General features: G+C 41.3%; 1 protein-coding gene across 1 annotated transcript; it reads right to left on the reverse strand.

The window, feature by feature from the left end:
* Positions 1-1,369: 1,369 nt before the first annotated feature.
* Positions 1,370-15,159, reverse strand: F3 (coagulation factor III, tissue factor). The gene is made up of 6 exons (XM_054981005.1): positions 14,684-15,159; positions 11,875-11,989; positions 6,684-6,871; positions 4,060-4,241; positions 2,913-3,069; positions 1,370-2,289 (listed from the first exon to the last, which is right to left on the reverse strand). Exons 1-6 carry the CDS (start codon positions 14,760-14,762, stop codon positions 2,144-2,146), a joined length of 867 nt encoding a protein of 288 aa, XP_054836980.1. The 5' UTR covers positions 14,763-15,159; the 3' UTR covers positions 1,370-2,143.
* Positions 15,160-18,143: the final 2,984 nt, after the last annotated feature.

The following is an 18,143-nucleotide window of genomic DNA, read 5'->3' on the forward strand; positions in this document are numbered from 1 at the left end:
AAATGTGTTGTCCTTCAAGCCTATCCTTTACTAAGGCTAGGATATATACTGCCCAAGAGAAAATAGCACAATATTTTCTGAACTGAGAGAGGCAAATTCCAGAGAGATATAGCCCTGTTAAATCTATTGCTGCCAGAATGTTATATGCCAATAGGTACAGGATGTATTCTTGATACACCATTTATTATTTCAATAAGTTTGACATTCTGTTAAGTCTATATAAATATGCTTGATGCTTGCAAATGTTTATGCAGATCCAACATGACTGGCTTAAAAGGTGTAAGCAGGTAGCAGGTAAAGCTGTTCCACTTTGCATCATTTGGCTCTAGAAATAACTCGTTAGATCTTTATATCTTGCCACTGTAACATTGTGATGACTCTCTTTGGTTTGTTGTCTTTACGAAGACTTGTTTTGTCATGAGACTTGTTTGTTATCTTTGAATGTGGATGCGCTCCTGAGCTACTCAGTTTTTTTAAAAATCCCTTCATAGCTGATGCTGTCCCAGTAGAAAAGGTAGAATAAGCTTAGAGACAGGAACAAAAGGAAGAACGTGGTGAAAGATCCAGGTACTTTATTCTGGTTCTTGAAGGTGAAATAAGAAAAAAAAATCTCCTTCAGTTCCTGGTGTATTTCTTAGGATTATAAACCTGCAGGCAGAATCTTATCCTAGTCGGCTTTTCAGATGCTCAGCCAGGACCAAAACAAAATTGCCACAAAAGAAACCATACTAGGACTAATTATGGTGGTTTGTGTTTATGGAGTGGTTAATTTGTAATTGGAGGAGGGAGATCATCCTCATCAATTGTTTTCATCCCGCAATTGTGGGGATCACCATTCAAGTAATTTCCACCACAAAAGAAACTAAACCAGGATCCATTATGGTGTTTTGTGTTTATGGACTGGTTTATCTGTAATTGGAGGAGAGTTGTATCTATCCTTACAGTTCCGTTGCATGCCAAATACAGGCATATTTTGTGTTTATATATTACAGTATCTTGATTTGGTGTTTTTACACCTGATATAAACAGTGGTTAAATTGGTTTACTTTTCCATACGGGGACGTTTGTCTTTTTTGGCCTTCAGGGATGAGGCAGGTGTAAAAGCAGTCACAAAATGTTGGGAGGTTCCAAGCCAAGCATCCTCCTATGATGGAGGCAGCTGCTTCCTAAAGCGGATGCCTCCTGGGTTCTTCTAAAGTACCTTCTACTGAAAGGAAGTGTAGGAAAGCCAGGACTGGCACTTTGCTTCGGGAAAGAAGCAAGTGGGCATCGGTGAGTACATAGTATCCACAGGTATGTGTGTGGTTTTACATGTCTAGCATATTTTAGGCACACAGAGATACTGACTGAAAACAAAGACAAACTTAAATTAAGAATCAGCTATTACTCTCCTTCACCTTTATTTCTGTAAAAAGTATATGAAATAAGTTACTATCAATATATACAAATAAAATATAAAATTAAACTCCTATTTGTAAAAATCATAAATATATTAACATTGATTACAGTAGCATGAGAAATCTTAGTCACAACAATTATGTAATTATTATACAGACATGTGCCACTTAAGAGTTATGTATCTGTCTCTGTCCAGCAGTTAGCAATCAGTGTATATTTAAAGTGCTAAATCGTGATACATAATGAATATGTATAGGACTTGTACCTGTTAATTCAAGGTGGCTCCCAATAATGCAAGTTATTGACCTTGACAAAGTTTCCAGAAGTCAGTTTGAAAGTAGAGCATCTCTAACCTAGAAGTTGATTATCGGTACCTGGAACTGGTGAATTCCAATCTTTAACACTGACTTGCACTATCATACCTTGTAAGACATCTTTGAGGCTGTTAAACCCATACCAAGTGATGTATCCAGATCATTTGACCAAAATATTTTCCAAAAGTGCAGAAGAAACAATAGTATTTTCAGTGTATTTGTCAGCTAATGTATTTTAACAGTTCTCATTGTTGCCGTTGTCAGAATAAAACAGGTTCTTAATGTAGTGTTAACTATACCGAAACTGTTTCACAGAAACAGCGTATGTCCTTTGATTTAAGAATCGATGGTCCCAAAAGAATAGGAGGTTTCCTTATTACATTATGCAGCAGTAGCAAAGACTCCCCCCACCACACACTTTTTTTTTTGCCTTAAGCATTCAGTGGCACGTTCTCTTTTTCTTTTGCAGCTGCTTTTGCCTTTTTGCATTTATAAGCAACCACACATGAAATAACAAATAATATGAAGACTCCAACTGCAGCAGCTCCTATTACAAGGATTGCTTCTAGTTCAAAATCTGTAAAAGAAAGAGCATGCAAATTAAATTAGAGGTCACCTGTTTTCATACAATAGCGCATTGTTGCTTTTTGAGGATAAAACTAATATGGATTCTAAATCTGAAATATGTTGAATAATTCTTGCTGTTTTAGAGCCAGACTATAAAAGCAAGGGGGCTTGCCCATTTACATATAAAGGAGTGGGCTATGGAGGAGGATTAACTCCCCTGTCTCTTACTTTCTATACCCTGTTGCTTGAGAGAACAAGCCTGAGCAATAGTAGAATCCTGTTTATAGGGGTTTAATTCTAGGAAATTGTTCTTAGGATTGCTCTGTTAGGTATCTTTCTTCCCAGGCTGGCTCCGGACAGAACATGAAGAGCTGGGGAGAAGGGTGGCAGGGAGGTAGGAAAGAAGAGTAGAAGTCCTGTCCCTTTACTGACACACCCCTCTCTTCTCTTTATAAATGGGCAGGCGCATGAACAGAAAGTGTCTGTTCCTCCTGTAACGTCCATATTGGTATATAATCCTCTCTGGATTAAGGAATTATTTGGTTCAATGTGATGTATGTTCTGAACCAACTTCATCTGCATTTTTTATACACGGCAAAATTTTTCTCCAAAGTTGACAACCCTGGTACTTACCATCTGATGGGACATCCCCATGGGTACATCTGTCAAAGCTTTTTTCACCTTTACGGTTTTCTGTGCGTGACAAGATAGTAGCCTGTACATAGAAGCAGTAACTCTTGCCTTTGTCTATGCTGACTTTAAATTCATTGGTTCTTGTCTTTGCTTCTTTCTACAAGTGGGCAAAAAAAGTTTCCTTTAAGATACATTTGCAAATATTCTAGCTCTTAACATTTTCTACAGATTGTGTAAATTCATGGTATATATGAACCTAAATCCTCTGCCCAAAGAAACACAGCCTCCTTTCCTACATATTGATAGAAAAATAATGCCCCTCCTTCTCCCCTCCATCACGTCTGGCTCTTCTTCCTTACTTCCTTTTCCTGCTGCCGATTATCACCACCAACGGTTTAGCATGCCAAATTCCAGTGATTTACTCATGATGATGTCTGCACATGTTGTAAGTTTGGGGGGGTATTTTTTACCCCAAATCAGTACAATTTTTAAGAAATTGTTTTCTACAAACTGGTAGGGAGTCCTTAATTTTGTAGGTCCAATAGTTGTGGCTGACCCATTGTACAGTTTTGCCTTCCAAATAGGATCCAGCCCTTCAGAATTAGATATAGTGATAGTATATTGCAGATGAAGGAAACGGAAAAGTTTTGTAGTGAAAAGTTCAGAGGAATATTTACTAAGATAAGATGAGGCTATTCAGGTAGATCAGAAAGTTAAAATTGTAACAAAACTAAGGGGAATGTATCAATGTCAATTTCTCTACCTAAAAACATTGTTGCTTATGATTCATTTTTATCATAAAAATAGTGAGGTAATTCTTGATCAGTATTATGAAATATTTTGACTGGCTCTTCCTTTTAATGATGATTTAACATTAATACATAATGAATATTGTATCTTTAAAAGAAGGGAGGAGTGGAAAATGAGTTTTGCAAAGGACTGGGATGGAGTGGAAAGCAAAAAAGAGAAATAGAAAGAAAATAAATTGAGGGGAAAGCAGACTTTGTACAAATGATTTATATGATTAACATTTCAGGTCCAATTAGTTGCATTGTCAATGTATAATTTTATTTTCCTTTTTGGAAAACTTCATTTAAAAATTAAAAGAAAAACCCCAAGATCTAAGAGATTTAAAAAAGAAACTCACCCTTCCCGTACTTTTGTCTTTCCAGTAGTACAATGTGTATTCCAGGTCACCTCTGAATAAGTCCCTGATGCTTTTAAAGCTGGAATTTAGAAATCTATAGGGTGTTAATGGATCTTCCACCACCACTTTCAAAAAGTCCTTTTTTTGTTCAAAACTTTCAATAGTTGGCATTCCAATCAGAGCTAGAAGAGAAGTGTTTTCTTAATTATGTCTGCAAAAGGCAAAAACTAATTCCAAATGTGTTTTTATTACTGAAATATAAACTAATTTGTTCAGTACTGTGTCATCTAAGGGTTAATTTGCCTCATCACAATAAAGTACAGCGCAGGGAGATGGATCCAGCCCGAAGCCGGAGCCTGATCATAAGACTGCTGGACAATCCTAAGCAGAGTTACATCCTTCTACGTCCATGAAGTCAATGGGCTGTATCTCTGCTTACGACTGTACTGTTACAAATCATTACATGAACATACAATGGGGAACTACATCATAAAATATGATTGGCTGGCAAAGGAAGAACATTCTGTCCCTGGATAGACATCATTTTGATAGCTCTTGAATAGGGTGGGTGGGTGTAACAGTTATAATTGCAGTCCATACCCACCACCACCATGTTGCTCAGAAAGTTGGTATAAGGCTGTATGTTTGTAGAGAAGTCCCACATACATAAAAAAATTAAGAATGTATAGATTTTGCAGTTGCAACCTGTGCATGTAGGTCTTGCTGTAGGTGTTCCAATCTACTGCTGTAGTCACAATGTGAGTATTCAAAAATCTTAAAGAACATTTACACAAACAAGTATATGATGTTTGCACAAGAAATCAGCATGCAACATGAAAGAAATGTGTAAATATTTCCCTTAGTTGTGTGTGTGCATTCTAGCAAACACATACACACACACACCATTTGGCAATTCATCATATTAACAGCGACTGTTCGCTGAATGTGTGAACTTCATCCACTGAGAATAACATGACATGAAACCTATTTTGTGGAGTGACAGCCATTTTATACATCTAAATTGCCCCTTACTATTGCACAGGTGAGCAATAGTATTGCACAGGTGAGCTCACCCTTATCTGCTGCTTAGGGTTTCTATTCAAGCTGCCACAGGATGTGGGTGAATGGATAGTGTTCATGGAAGCTCAGACTATGCTTTTAACCAAACCTTTTACAGAAAAATAGTAAGCTCGGGGCTTTTTTTCAGCAGGAACGCAGTGGAACAGAGCTCTGGCACCTCTTGAAAATGGTCACATGGCCGTGTGGCATGAATTTTTTGGGGGACCCCTTTATTCTGGATCCCCTTTGCCACTTCGGTTCTTTGTTCTGGGGAGCCCCTTATCAAGGCTTTGTATAGATGTAAAGCTAAACTCACTTTCCCTAGTGCTGAGCTGAGCTGATGACACAGAGAGACACCTTTACACAGGAAAGAACTTAACCAAGACTGAAGGTTTATTTTAAAAAAAACAAAAGAGATACAATAGTAGAAAGACAAGGCTCCAAAACTGGGCCCGTCTGCCCTTGAATGTTTCCAATGGTTAGCAAGACTGATAATGATACAGACAAACAAGCATGCAACAATAATAGTACTATAGTATAAATCCCTAACCCCACAAGAGCACTCTTGGACCACCCATTGAGAACTCCAGGACCAGACAGATTGCCCTCTGCCACGGCACAGAGGGCAATCTAAACTCCCCTCTGTCTGGAGATCAGGGGGTGGGGCCACCGGCCATGTAACCATTTTTGCTGAGGGTAATTTAAACTTTAAAAAACTCCCCCCTTGATCCAGCTGACCCAAAGTGACGTCACTGTGCAGTCCCAAGTTCCACTACTGAGTTCCACCACCTCTTTTCCCAGAAAAAAAGCCCTGAGTAGGCTGCTGTATCAATACAGTGCTGCTTACAGTCAATTGAAAAGAATGCATTTTAGAGGTTTTCAGAGGTCATATTTACTCCATCAACCTTACAACCACTATGGGATAAATAAGCCACCTGGACAGCATTATATTTTGCCACCTCTTTTTACATAACATCTAATGTGTATTAAGCATCCAATCTAGGGAACCATATTATGTTCAGTTTTCAATCATTTATTTGGACTGAAGGGGGTGAGCCACAAACTCCAAGATAAGGTTTATCAAATTTCAATCAATTAAAATTCCAAACTGCAAGAACATCTTTTGGCCAAACTGAATATCCAATGAGCAGCCTAGGGGAAGAAATGTGGATTTGGAAAATACCATGTGTGAGTAGATTACTCTCTTCTGATCAAACTGCCTCCCATAATTGCATTTCAATTTTTAAAAAACCCTGGGTGATCTAATTATGGATTTATCAAGTAAAATGTAGTTTGTCTTTTAACGAATTTCAAAATTCCCCGTGGGCTTTCTTTGTAGAGATCTGGTTATGGAGAGTATCTCAAGAGGGCGCTCTTTGTTAGTCTTGAAATTATAGCAGGTCACTGGGATACAGGCTGCAATCTTAAAATATACTTTCCTAGAAGTAAGCTCCATTGAATAACATGGGACTTTCTTCCTAGTAGACTTGCTCAGGCTTTCCACCACAACTTGTGCAGAGAGTTCAATGCTGTATAAAATGTATAATTAATTATATTTTACTTACTTTGGTCATAAGGTATGAAATCTGGAGAAATTGCATAAGGAACTTGATCAAAATCACCGTTGTCCCTTAGGGGCACGTCAGACAGTATACGGGCAGTGTAGGTATCTCTTACATTTTTCAGCAGATAAGTAACATCGCATTCTGTCTGTGTAGTATGAACACACGTTTTCATCCAATCTGAGCGAGGTCTGTAAAACAGAAGTGTGTGATTCAGACAACTGTAAACTTGTTAAGAGTAAGTGTGAGTGAAGAGTTTGGTTCCATGACCTGTGAGTACATTGTATTTGCCACTACTTATGTTTAAACCATTTTTGCTTCATGATCATCATGTGCGTGTGTTATGTGCTGTCAAGTCGCCTCTGACCTATGGCAAACCTATGAAGAAAAGACCTCCAAAACGTCCTATTATTAGCAGACTTGTTCAGATCCTGCAAACTGGAGGACGTGGCTTCTTTTATTGAGTCAAGACATCTCGTTTTAGGTCTTCCTCTTTTCCTACTGCCTTCCATTTTTCCTAGCATTATTGACTTTTCCAGAGAATCTTGTCTTCTCATGATGTGACCAAAGTACAAAAAAATGTTTTTTTTCTTTTTAGTAAGCTGCCATTAACAAAAATCAGCAACCATGTCTGTTCATATGTAATATAATTAGTGTCAAATCAGTATAAAACTTCATGTCTATGAATTTAACAAAAAGCAGCCATTTTCAATAATTTATAGCAGGGGGCTCAGGGGTTGCCAACCTTTTTTTAAAAGGGCTACTTCTGAATAATGAAAAATATTCCAAGTTACTTCTTTCTCCCCTTCTCAGCATATTACTAAGATTTGTTCTGTCCTAGAAACAGAATATAGAACTGAAGCTACCAGCTCATTAGTAGAGATGGGCACGAACAGCAATAGGAACTTTAAAAAGCCACGAACAGCCCAATCAACTGTTCGCAAACAAGCTGTTTGTGAGGCCCCATTCTAAACGAACAGGTGGTCATTGCAAGCCTCCTTCTTTGCTGTTCCTTAAGCCAGACAATCTGGCACCTGCAATCAATTCCCTTGGCAACTGGAGGCAGGGACTGCCTGAACTCTGTCTGAACTCCTGCTGTTGCCCTGGAAACCCCAATCTAAGCCCAATTTAGCTTGATAGGCAGGTCTTCCTTTCAAGTGTGGAGCTCCAAATTTGTTATAAGGAAGCAAAGAACAGGGGGGAGGGGGGCTCCCAGCTCCGGTTTTTCAGACAATGAGGGAGAGACAGTTGCTGTTGGCATTTTGAGAGCGAGACAGGGAGAGTGCATTGGAGCTTGAATTTTCTGTGTGTGTGGTGGGATAGGGATCTACCTCTTCAAGTTCCAGGGCTGCTGCCAGGCTCTGGGCCAAGCTATTATTTATCATTGGTACCTTTCCTGCTGCCTGCTCAGGTAAGGTTTCTGGGAGTGGTGCGATTGGGATCTACCCTTTCAGGTTCCAGGGCTGCTGCCAAGCTCTGGGGCCAAGCTATTATTTATTATTGGTACATTTCCTGCTGCCTGCTCAGGTAGGGTTTCTGGGAGTGGTGTGGTAGGGATCTTGATAGCTGGAGGAGAGCCTGCTGGCCCCCACAAACAACGAACACCTTGTTCGGGTTTTTTTTCTGTTCGTGCCCATGTCTACTCATTAGCACAGAGAAAAATCCTATAAAATACAAACATTAGCCTTTTTTGTAAAGAGTAGATAATTTTGTGATGTTTTCCTGGGTCTTCTAGAGACTACGTGAGCTACTCTCCAGTAGCTGGTAAGCTAGTGATAGCTTGTGAACTACCTGTTGGAGATCCACTCTTGTGAATATCACGCTATTCATTATAATAGTTCCTGCTAGTTGGTAGTGCACAGCTTTGATTTTTTAATTTTTATAAATTATGTAACTTGTAGGGAAACAAAACATTTTAAAAATATCATAAGCAGCAAACTCTTGGGAAGAAATATAATTTCAAATGAACAAAGTTAGCTTTTGGGATTACAGCCTGTAATACAGATAGCACAAGCAATTGAATGCTGAAATAGTGTACATAGTGAATGTAGTGTACACAAGTGAATGTAGGAGGAAAATACCACATGATGACAGAAGTTTGAAATAAGTGTAACACTATATCAAAACACTTTTCTTTCCCGCCCCCCCCCCAGTGATTCTATGATGATGATAAAGATCTACCAACAGTAAGCATGTTTACATAAGGTACAATTCACCAAACACTGATCATGTGGATCACCTTCTTCCACCTTAATGAGGAATGTTTCGTTGAAATAAATGGACAATGCATTGTGCCAATGCTCGGTGAACTGTAATAATATCAAATCAGTCATCTCATTCAGTCATAATAAATTCTTGGATAAGATAAAAAATAAACCCTACAAGCATATGCTGGACATTTCTTACACATTGCAAAGTACAGTGCTACTTAAGCCAGTATTATCTGGTAGTAAGTCATTTAGCATCTACCTTTTTTTTTAAAAAAAGTAAAAATAGTATTTTAGGTCTGTCAGTTTGCATTTCCTGCTTAGTTGTTCAGCTGTGGCCTGAAGCATTTCAAAGCAGGATTTTGAAACCTCTATAGAGCTGACATCACTTTAACAGCAATTACATATGCAATAGAGTGCATATTCTATGCAGGGCCGGCGTGTCCATGGAGACGGGTCTGGCAGCCGCCTTGAGTGCTGAGGCGCTGGAGGGGGCACCGGAGGTGGGGGCACACCCTGCAGAGCTGGCGGCAGCAGCTCTGGCGGTTGAGCGTGAGGGCTGGGAAGCCACCTGCATGCTGTCCCGGCTGCCTGCTGTGCCTGGCCCACAGGTGCTGTGCCTGACTGGGAGTGTGTGCTGGCAGTGGCAATGCAGGGTAATCTGAGTGGGCAGTCTCCCAGCGCTCCTGCTCAGTTGACCCGTGCTGCCGCCGCCAGCACACAGCTGCGGGCCAGGCATGGCAGGTGGCTGGGACGGCGCGATGGCAACTGAGCTGGAGGGCTGGGAGGCCACCCCTGCGCTGTCCCAGCTGCCTGCTGTGCCAATGGGGCTGGCTTGCAGTGGCATGTGCATTGTGATATCACATGCAGTGACATCATCACACAGTCCGGGTGCGCGCGCACACTTTGCGCAGGTGTGCAGGCGGCAACAGCCCTGAAGCTGCCCCCGGCCTCAGGCACCAGAAACCCTGGCACCAGCCCTGATCCTATGGCCTAGATGTAAGCATTCCAGGTAAAGGAGGGAGCTGAATGAGACCCTGCTGAAGCAGACTAGCAGCAGCATCTAGATCAACTTTCCGCCTCTTTTTTCTACAGGTATTTTAACCTGGTTGGGACTACATAGACAAGCTAAAGGGCAACAGCCAAAGACTAGGACCTTGGCTTGCTATACCTGGACCAGTCCACATATGTTTGTCTATTTTGGAATTTATACTTTATTATTTTCATAAGCTGTTATATGTCCTGGGGAGGCCAAAAGGCTCAAATAAATAAAAACCAGCACATCATAAAATTGTGGATTTGTGTTCTTATGTGAGGTATAAAAGAAGCATCAGTCAATTTAGGGTCAAATTCTACGTGAATTGTATGTAAACATACTAACAAACTGAAATTGAAGGCAAGTGAATAGAACATTATGGAAATCAGAAAAACTTAGTGAGGACAGTCAACATTCATATCAATGTCGGCATTGTTTTTGGAAGCAGAAAGTATCTGATCAAACACCCTCTCCATAAATGTTACATTTGAGTTGGAGTTTTTGTTTGCTTGCTTTAATTTGGCACGTTAATGGCCCAGTCTTATTCAAATTAACCTAAAACATTATTATATGAAGATTTCAATATGGTTTACTTACTGACATTTCAATAAAATTTATCCTCCCAAAATTTCAACCTTATATGAAAGTCAGTCCTAAAGAAACCTGTGTTGGCATTCGTACTTACTATGTTCTTTTGCAATGCAATCCTAAACAGAATAACATCCTTCTAAGCTTTCCATAGAGAAGGGAATCATCATCATCATGATCAGGGCTTTTTTTTCAGCAGGAACATGGTGGAACACTGTTCTGGCACCTCTCGAAAGTAATCACGTGTTTGGTGGTCCTGCCCCCTGATCCCATTTCCTCCCCATGCACAATCCAAGGTGCCCAGCTCTTTTGTGGCATGCTAAGCCTCAGCAGCAGTGAACAGGAGTGGGGCCCCATGCCACAGCTTGCCGGGGAGGGGCTGCCTCTACTGCCCTGAATGCTTCCCCCCCCCCAGCTGGAGGAAAAAGGGAGCCTCTCTGCCTGCGAGAGCACAGTGGGCAGTGAAGCAGCAGGCGTGGCCAGTCAGCACAGGAGATTTTCTATCCTAGGTGTGGAGACCAGGTGCTGGTGCTTCCCCTTTGTGCTGCTCCTCCACTCCAGCCCTGTGCCCAGGCAACCCGAGTTCATGGGCTTCCTCAGGCCAGTGGTGTAGTGTAGTGGGATCCAGAGGGGTGGTTGCCTCAGATGCAAAATTTTTAGGAGGTGCCGTGCCAAGGAGAGACTGCGCTGTGACTACAGGAGGCTGCCGATGCCACCTGCCATGACAACAGGGTGGCCAGCTCGCTGGGCACTGAGCTGGCCCTCCTGCAGCGGCTGCTAGGCAAGGAGAGCACTGAGCTAGTGGCAGCCAAGTAAGGGGGGAGGCAAGTGGGCCAGAATCACGGGAGTGCTCCCAAGGGGCAGCTGCGCCCTGCGTGATGATGTCACTTCCCAGAAGTGCCATCATCGCGTGGTCCCAGGAGCACGCACATGCGCAAACCTACTGAGTTCCACCACCTCTTTTCCCAGAAAAAAAGCCCTGATAACTACTACTACCACTACCACTACCACTACCACTACCACTACCACTACCACTACTACAACTGCGCTTCTATACTGCTCTTCTAGACAGATTAGTGCCCACTCATACTGGTGAACAAAGTCAGCATTATTATTATAATCCCATAAAACAACTGGGGAGCTAGGGCTGAGAAGAGTGGCGCACCTACTCAGCTAATGGCACTAGTGAGATTCAAACCAGCAGAGTGCTGATTTGTACCCAACCACTTAACCACTATGCTACAGCAATTCTCACCCTGTTTAGGATTGTGCTCTGTTTCTCAACTCCCCCCCCCCCACATTGAATGAGATTGTAAATCAGTAAAGTAAAGAAAGGAAAACACACACCCCAGATGCAACTTACCCATCTATTTCAACAGTGTAAACATAATTGGATGGCTTGGGTTCCCATTCTAGTATAGTCTTAAAATTGATAGATGACCAAGTAATATTAACTGCTGTCTGTATATTGGAGTTACCTTTAAACACAGAATTGAGAGAACCAGTGTTAGTTTGGATACACAACAGTTTTATATCCATGTAATTTCAAAGTTTCTCCCAAAGAATCCTTGAAATTATAATACTGAAAAATTTTGTAAGAGATCTCCCCCCCACAGAACTACAGTTATCAGATTTCTAAAGAAAATGGAATGACTGTTTAGTTGAGTTCAAATCTGTAAGGGTAAATATACCCTAAGTATTCATAAGATTATGTTTGAGTGAAATGGGCAGAATGTTCTCACAGCTGCGTCATGACAAATCCCTTTTCAATGCTGAATATTTTCAGAGAACACCTCTTCTGCTCCAGTTCAAGTTAAATTTCTTTTCAATGCATCACATTTGTATTCTTCTCACAAACACAAGTATGCAACAACACTGCCTTGTTCTAGGAATAGTATGTCATTTCCTTCAGGTCAAGTTTTTAAGCCTTTTATCCTACCGCAACCAAAGCAACTAATAATTGGCTTCCCAAAGCAATAATTAGAAAAAATAATTGAGTTTTTGCTCATTCATTAATAATAGCCAAATTTCATCTGCTATGAAGGGGTAGAAAAACATAGCTAACTATGAAGCACTTATTTCACACTATGTATGTATACTTTTATTACACCAGTCCTACTTTAAGAAGTTTTTAAAAAGGAAAAGTAGTTCTGTATTAAAATAAGATTATATATCCTGTTAAAGGTATCAGTTTCTAAAGTCTTTTTAGAATAATGTACTCTATGTTAATTCATTAATAATGTGCATTTTTCTCTGAAACATGATAATTTCAAATAACAAAGCTTTATGACATTCACCATAGCTATAACATTACACAAAACCGTGCATACTATTAAAGTCTACAAAGCAGATCCATATTCTGATATAATTTGCCTGCTTAAGTCTAGGATACACTCCTTTAAAATGTATTTTTAATAACAATTTGCTCTAGAATGCCATTGCCAATGTTTGCTGATCATAAACTAAAATGAAAACATAGGTACAATGCTAGGAAAACTAATGAGGAAGTATTAAGGGATAAACATGGCTTAAGAATTGTAATTGGATTTTTAAAGTGCATAGCCCTACACAACCTAACCATTTCTCTGGAATGAAAAATATAATAAATTTCTCTCACAAAAATGGGGGGGGGGGGGCAGAATTGTTACAGCTTCATTGGGACCAAACTTTAGAGAGCGAATGTAATAGACAGACAGGAATAGAATGGTTATTTAGTAAATAAACTTGCTCGAAGATAGAGGAATGTGATAAACATATGAGAACCTTAATAATGGGAAAAGAGATCCTTGTACTGTCAACATTTTATTAACTGCTCACAACCAAAACCCATTTAACAAATAAAAAACCAAATATCCACATCCAAAGCATTATAAAGATAACACGGCAATTTATCTTCTTCCGATGCTATTCATAGGCAATAAACAACTTTACAGAGGAACAGCCCACAATGCCTTCCTTCAAGACATTCAGACCTGCCAAATGTACATTTCATACGGATAAATGGAAATATAGCCATGGAACATGGCACTTTCAAGGAATTTACTTCCAGTGCCTGTTCTGGGCAAATAAATGGTTTTATGGAGACCAGAACATCTAAGGTATCCAAGCAAATCAAATTCACATGTTAATGTAGGTCTAGATACAAACGGTCCCATAAGCCACAAAGCCTCCAAAGAGCAAGATTTGGGTCCAGTAGCAACTTAAAGACCAACCAGTTTTCCAGGGTATGAAGGGAGCTTTGACTCTTGAAACCTCATACCCTAGAAATCTAGTTGGTCTTCAAGGTGCTACTGGACACACATCTTGCTCTTCCACTGCAGACCAACAGGGCTACCTTCCTGAAACAAAGCCTTCAAAAATTGTGTTCTAGGCACGTTGGGGAACTAGTTAGGGACAAAACTAGCCTCGTTTTGAGAGGCATCCCACAGCTGACAAGTCCTGGAGAACCAGCTTGCCGCTTCCCCAAGGGCTGTCCAAGCTGCTTAGCTGCAAACCTATTTATGCGCAGAAAAGTCCCTCGAATGTGCGTTCTTCAGCATTTATTATTCCACCTAGGTCTGCGCGGCATGTGGATTTGGCTGGCTTGGATGCCTTGGAAGTTGCATCTGAAGCCGTCTTCTAACTGGAAGGAGCTGAGTCCGCCAGAGGCTCCGCTCTAAAATAATTGTTCTTTGAGTACCTCTGACAGATTCCCGTTTTTGCAACAGCTTCTATTTATGGTAGTTCTCGGCTGTCACGCACACCAACCCACACACCCCTATTTGGAAAGAGTCGCCGTGGTAGACCGCGAGCCTAAAGGGTTTTTCCTCAGAGGCAAAGCTTTGAGTGAGAGGAAAGTGAAACTTACTTCCGAGTAAACGTGCTCAGAATTTCTCTCGCATCCTCTGTGCAGGAAAAACGCTTTAAAAATCCGGGTAGGGCGCTGTATTAAAAGCAAAGGGACCCACGTCAATTTCGGCTCGAATAAGCCCTAGGTGGGAAAAGCCTCCCTGTTGTCCCATTGGGGCAGGAGCGCGGATTGCGTAGGAAACGCTCCCCCGTCCAATGATAAGCAGGGCCGACAACATTTTACTTCGGCTCAAGAGCTTTCTCGGGCAAACCAACGAAGTGTCAGCCTGGGGAAGCGCGCAGCGGCTCATTCCAGAGCGCGTTTTCTCGCGCGGGCCACTCACCTGAGCAGGGTCGCAGATGCAAAAGCAGCGCGCACAGGAGCAGCACTTGGCCCCCGAAGGCTGCCGCCGCCAATGCCATCCTGCTTCGTGGTGGGAAAGACGTAGCAGAGATGAGGCGGGAAGAAGGCGCTGCGGCGCTCTCGGGAGACAGGCGCGCCAAGACTTGCGAGGGAGATCTGTGAAGGAAACGAGGCTGTGTCAGTTTTATAGCGCCAGCCCCCAGGAAAGTCCACCGCAGGCAGGCAGACAAGGGCCGGCGAGAGGGCTGAGTCAGTGGCAGTGATTCAACTCCCACGCCCGCTCCGCAGAGCCGCTCCTTCTCTCCTCCGGTGCGGAGCTGGGGAGCCAGGTGAGCCGGCGGTTGCCTCCCTCTACCACAGGCAAGCGGGGAGGGAGAAGCCGCAAGGGACAAAGGGCGCCCGAGCGGCTGCGTAGGGATGGAAGAGGCTGAGGAGAGCCGAAGACGCTTACGAGTCACGACCCCCGCGAGGGGGAAGGGCACAGTTGCGTCTCCTTCGTTGCCCCGCCTTGGTTCTTTCCATAAGTGGCTGGAAAGGACGCGACCCTGAAGCCTCTGAAGCTGCCTCCTGGTTGGGGAGGGGATTAACACACAGCCAAGCTAGGGAAAGCTGCCGAGTGTCTTCCTTGACCCAAAATTCAGGTCCAGCAGCACCTTAGAGAACAACTAGATTTCCAAAGCGGAGTAGACCCAAATCTTGTTCTTCTGTTACAGATCAATAGGGCTACCCACCTGAAACTATCTTCCTGGACCCCAGTCATTTTAGAAGGGGAGTTATTTTGGGCTAAGAGAGTGGCAACTGCCACCCTTTATAGTCTGGTCCTAAAATGTTCTGGTTCATTTAATGTCATCTGCAGAAGGGAAAAGCCTAGCACAGGGGTGGGCAATTGTTTTGGCTCGGGGGCCACTTTGTGGGAGCGGAGGTTAGCGGAGGGCCGCACCTTTTAATGTGATTGCATTCATTAGTTAACTTTGCATTTCAGAAAAGGTATAAATTGTATCATAAAAATCAATAAATATAAATTAAATAAAATAGTGGTAGTTTTATTCAATTTATTTATTGTGCTAATTTCATATCGTGCACGGGAAGGAAATCTTGGTTCAAGGTGGATTTTTCTGACTGTCTTGGCGGGCCACAAAAAACTCTGTAGCAGGCCGCATGTGGCCCGGTTGCCCACCCCTGGCCTAGCATATGTTCAAGGGTGACCTGCTTACAATAGCAAAACCAAAAAGAGTCCAGTAGCACCTTTAAGACTAACCGATTTTATTGTAGCATAAGCTTTCGAGAATCAAGTTCTCTTCATCAGATGATGGTACAGAAACTCCTCTGCTTACAATAGGTATCACTTATGCTTTGGAGACCGAATGTTTCTTCTAATGTTAGGCAGGTAGTACTCTTTTAAAGTCATTCTAAAGGCTGGATCTTCTATATGCAAGTCACAGAATTAGAGGGTGTCAAATCTGTGCCAGGTGAGTGAGGCAAAGACAGATCCTAGAGACATACACTCAAGTCCTTCTTTAAGTTGTTGGGTAATTTCATTCATCTATTCTCAACCTAAACTTCTTTACATGTTTTTGTGAAAATAGCCTCAGTTAGGGAGGAGCAGTGCTCAGAATCTGGTATTCTTAATGCTGGGGTGAGATATGCATGAAACAAATGGTTTTTACACTGTGGTGATGTAAATGTTAAGTTATTGGTCTGCTGAATATTTTTTTTAAAAGTGCAATAAATGAGATGATAACGTCAGTGTCTGTGGATGCAGGAAAACTTTTTGTGATGTTGTAATTATTCTTGATAACTTGCTGGTTGTGATCAGAATGCCAGTCATTTACCAGAGTGTTTGGATGTGTGCACAATCTGAGCTTTCTCACAGCTTGCTATCTGCTAGCACCTCCAAATGTTAAAACGGCATATAGTTAAAAGAAAAAAAATCCATTTGAGATTTGGGAGTTGAGATTTACTACTTGGGTGTCTCAGTGTGCCTTTGGTGCCTGCCCTTGAACCTAGCAAATCTTATGATCAGTTTATGCAATCATTCCGCAATAGATGTCATTGACATTGATCAAATAGCTGGCAGTATAATCTATAGTGGATTAATTAAAGAATGTGTCTGACTATGCATGAGCAAAAAGCTGTCAAATTGTGATACTGTGCTTGATTAGTAGATCTCTTTAATGAGCCAGCTACAATCCCTCAGAATATGAGCCTCTTTTCTGGTTACTGAAAGATTTCGTTTACAGACTGTGGCCACAAGCTATTTGTTACTTATTATACAGGTGTGACTTGGCACCGTAGCACAAGTGGTTACAGTGCATGAATAAAAATGCTTGACACCATGCTCAAGACAAATTTTAATAGAAAACATCAAGACAATCCAATCAGGAGGTGGCTTCATATGTAAGGGATTTTGATCAAGGTAAATTCATCTGGTGATATTTGTGTCAGAGTTCTCGGCATCCTTGAAATTTTGTTGCTGTTGTTCAGAACAATCAGGTGGAATGCAATACATTTCATTTAAACTCTGTGTACAGAAGAGTTGCTTACAAATGCAACCCACTGGACAGTTTGCTTAAATCCTATTGAACAGTTGAGGATTATAGCCCTAGCCGTTTAAGGTTAACCTTTCCACTAATAAACTAACACATCGGAGTGTGCATCTCACAGACACGAACTGAATGTGTTAAAGAGGGAATTAAGTGAGCATAATGATCAGCTTGAGGACATAAACTGCTGGTTCACTAAAATAGAAACAACTCACTGAACTTAACACTTATGACAACTAGTCAAATTCAGGTATTTCCAAATTCCTTAAAGGACTGAATACATGATTCTTGGCATTCAATCTGTGAATAGGATATGAATAGTTGTTTCAGAGCAACACTGCCTGCAAAGATACTCTGTCATTTCCAGAGAAATGCTTTAATAAATCACAGTGATAGAAGAGGAAATAAATTTGTTTTGCTGATGGAAAACCACAATGATCCAAGCTAAGCCTACATTGTTGCATATAAGCAATGTCTTCATGCCCTGCCTCTTATGACTGAGAGGTACATCGATGCGAATATTTAGTACAATGTATAATTTATTAAAATCATTCCTAGTTCACGATAACCTCATTCTACATCCCTATCTTTTAACTTTTCAAAGCTGTATCTAATTACATTGGACTGACTTAAGTTCAATTTTTGGAAACAGTGGCATACTTAATCATTGATCTGTAGGCTAAGCACCTATTTGATGAACCAATCCTTTAATTAATTTATTTTTATCTATTTATTTACTTCATTTGTACCCACTTTTCTCCTCAATGGGAACCCACAGTAGCTTACATCATTCTCTTCTCCATTTTTATCTTCACCAGAATCCTGTGAGGTAGGTTAGGCTGAGAGTGTGTAATGGGCTCAAGGTGGGGAGTCTAACCTGGTTCTCTCAGATCCTAG

Source organism: Eublepharis macularius, chromosome 5 (assembly GCF_028583425.1).
Source record: "Eublepharis macularius isolate TG4126 chromosome 5, MPM_Emac_v1.0, whole genome shotgun sequence".
Lineage (NCBI taxonomy): Eukaryota > Metazoa > Chordata > Lepidosauria > Squamata > Eublepharidae > Eublepharis > Eublepharis macularius.

Excerpts from the sequence above, each read along its gene's own strand:
- F3 (XM_054981005.1), bottom strand. The coding sequence starts at position 14,762 with ATGGCATTGGCGGCGGCAGCCTTCGGGGGCCAAGTGCTGCTCCTGTGC. Across the intron at positions 3,070-4,059 it reads AAGACAAAAGTACGGGAAGG|AAAGAAGCAAAGACAAGAAC; the intron begins GTGAGTTTCTTT and ends GCCCACTTGTAG. Across the intron at positions 2,290-2,912 it reads TGGGGATGTCCCATCAGATG|ATTTTGAACTAGAAGCAATC; the intron begins GTAAGTACCAGG and ends TTTCTTTTACAG.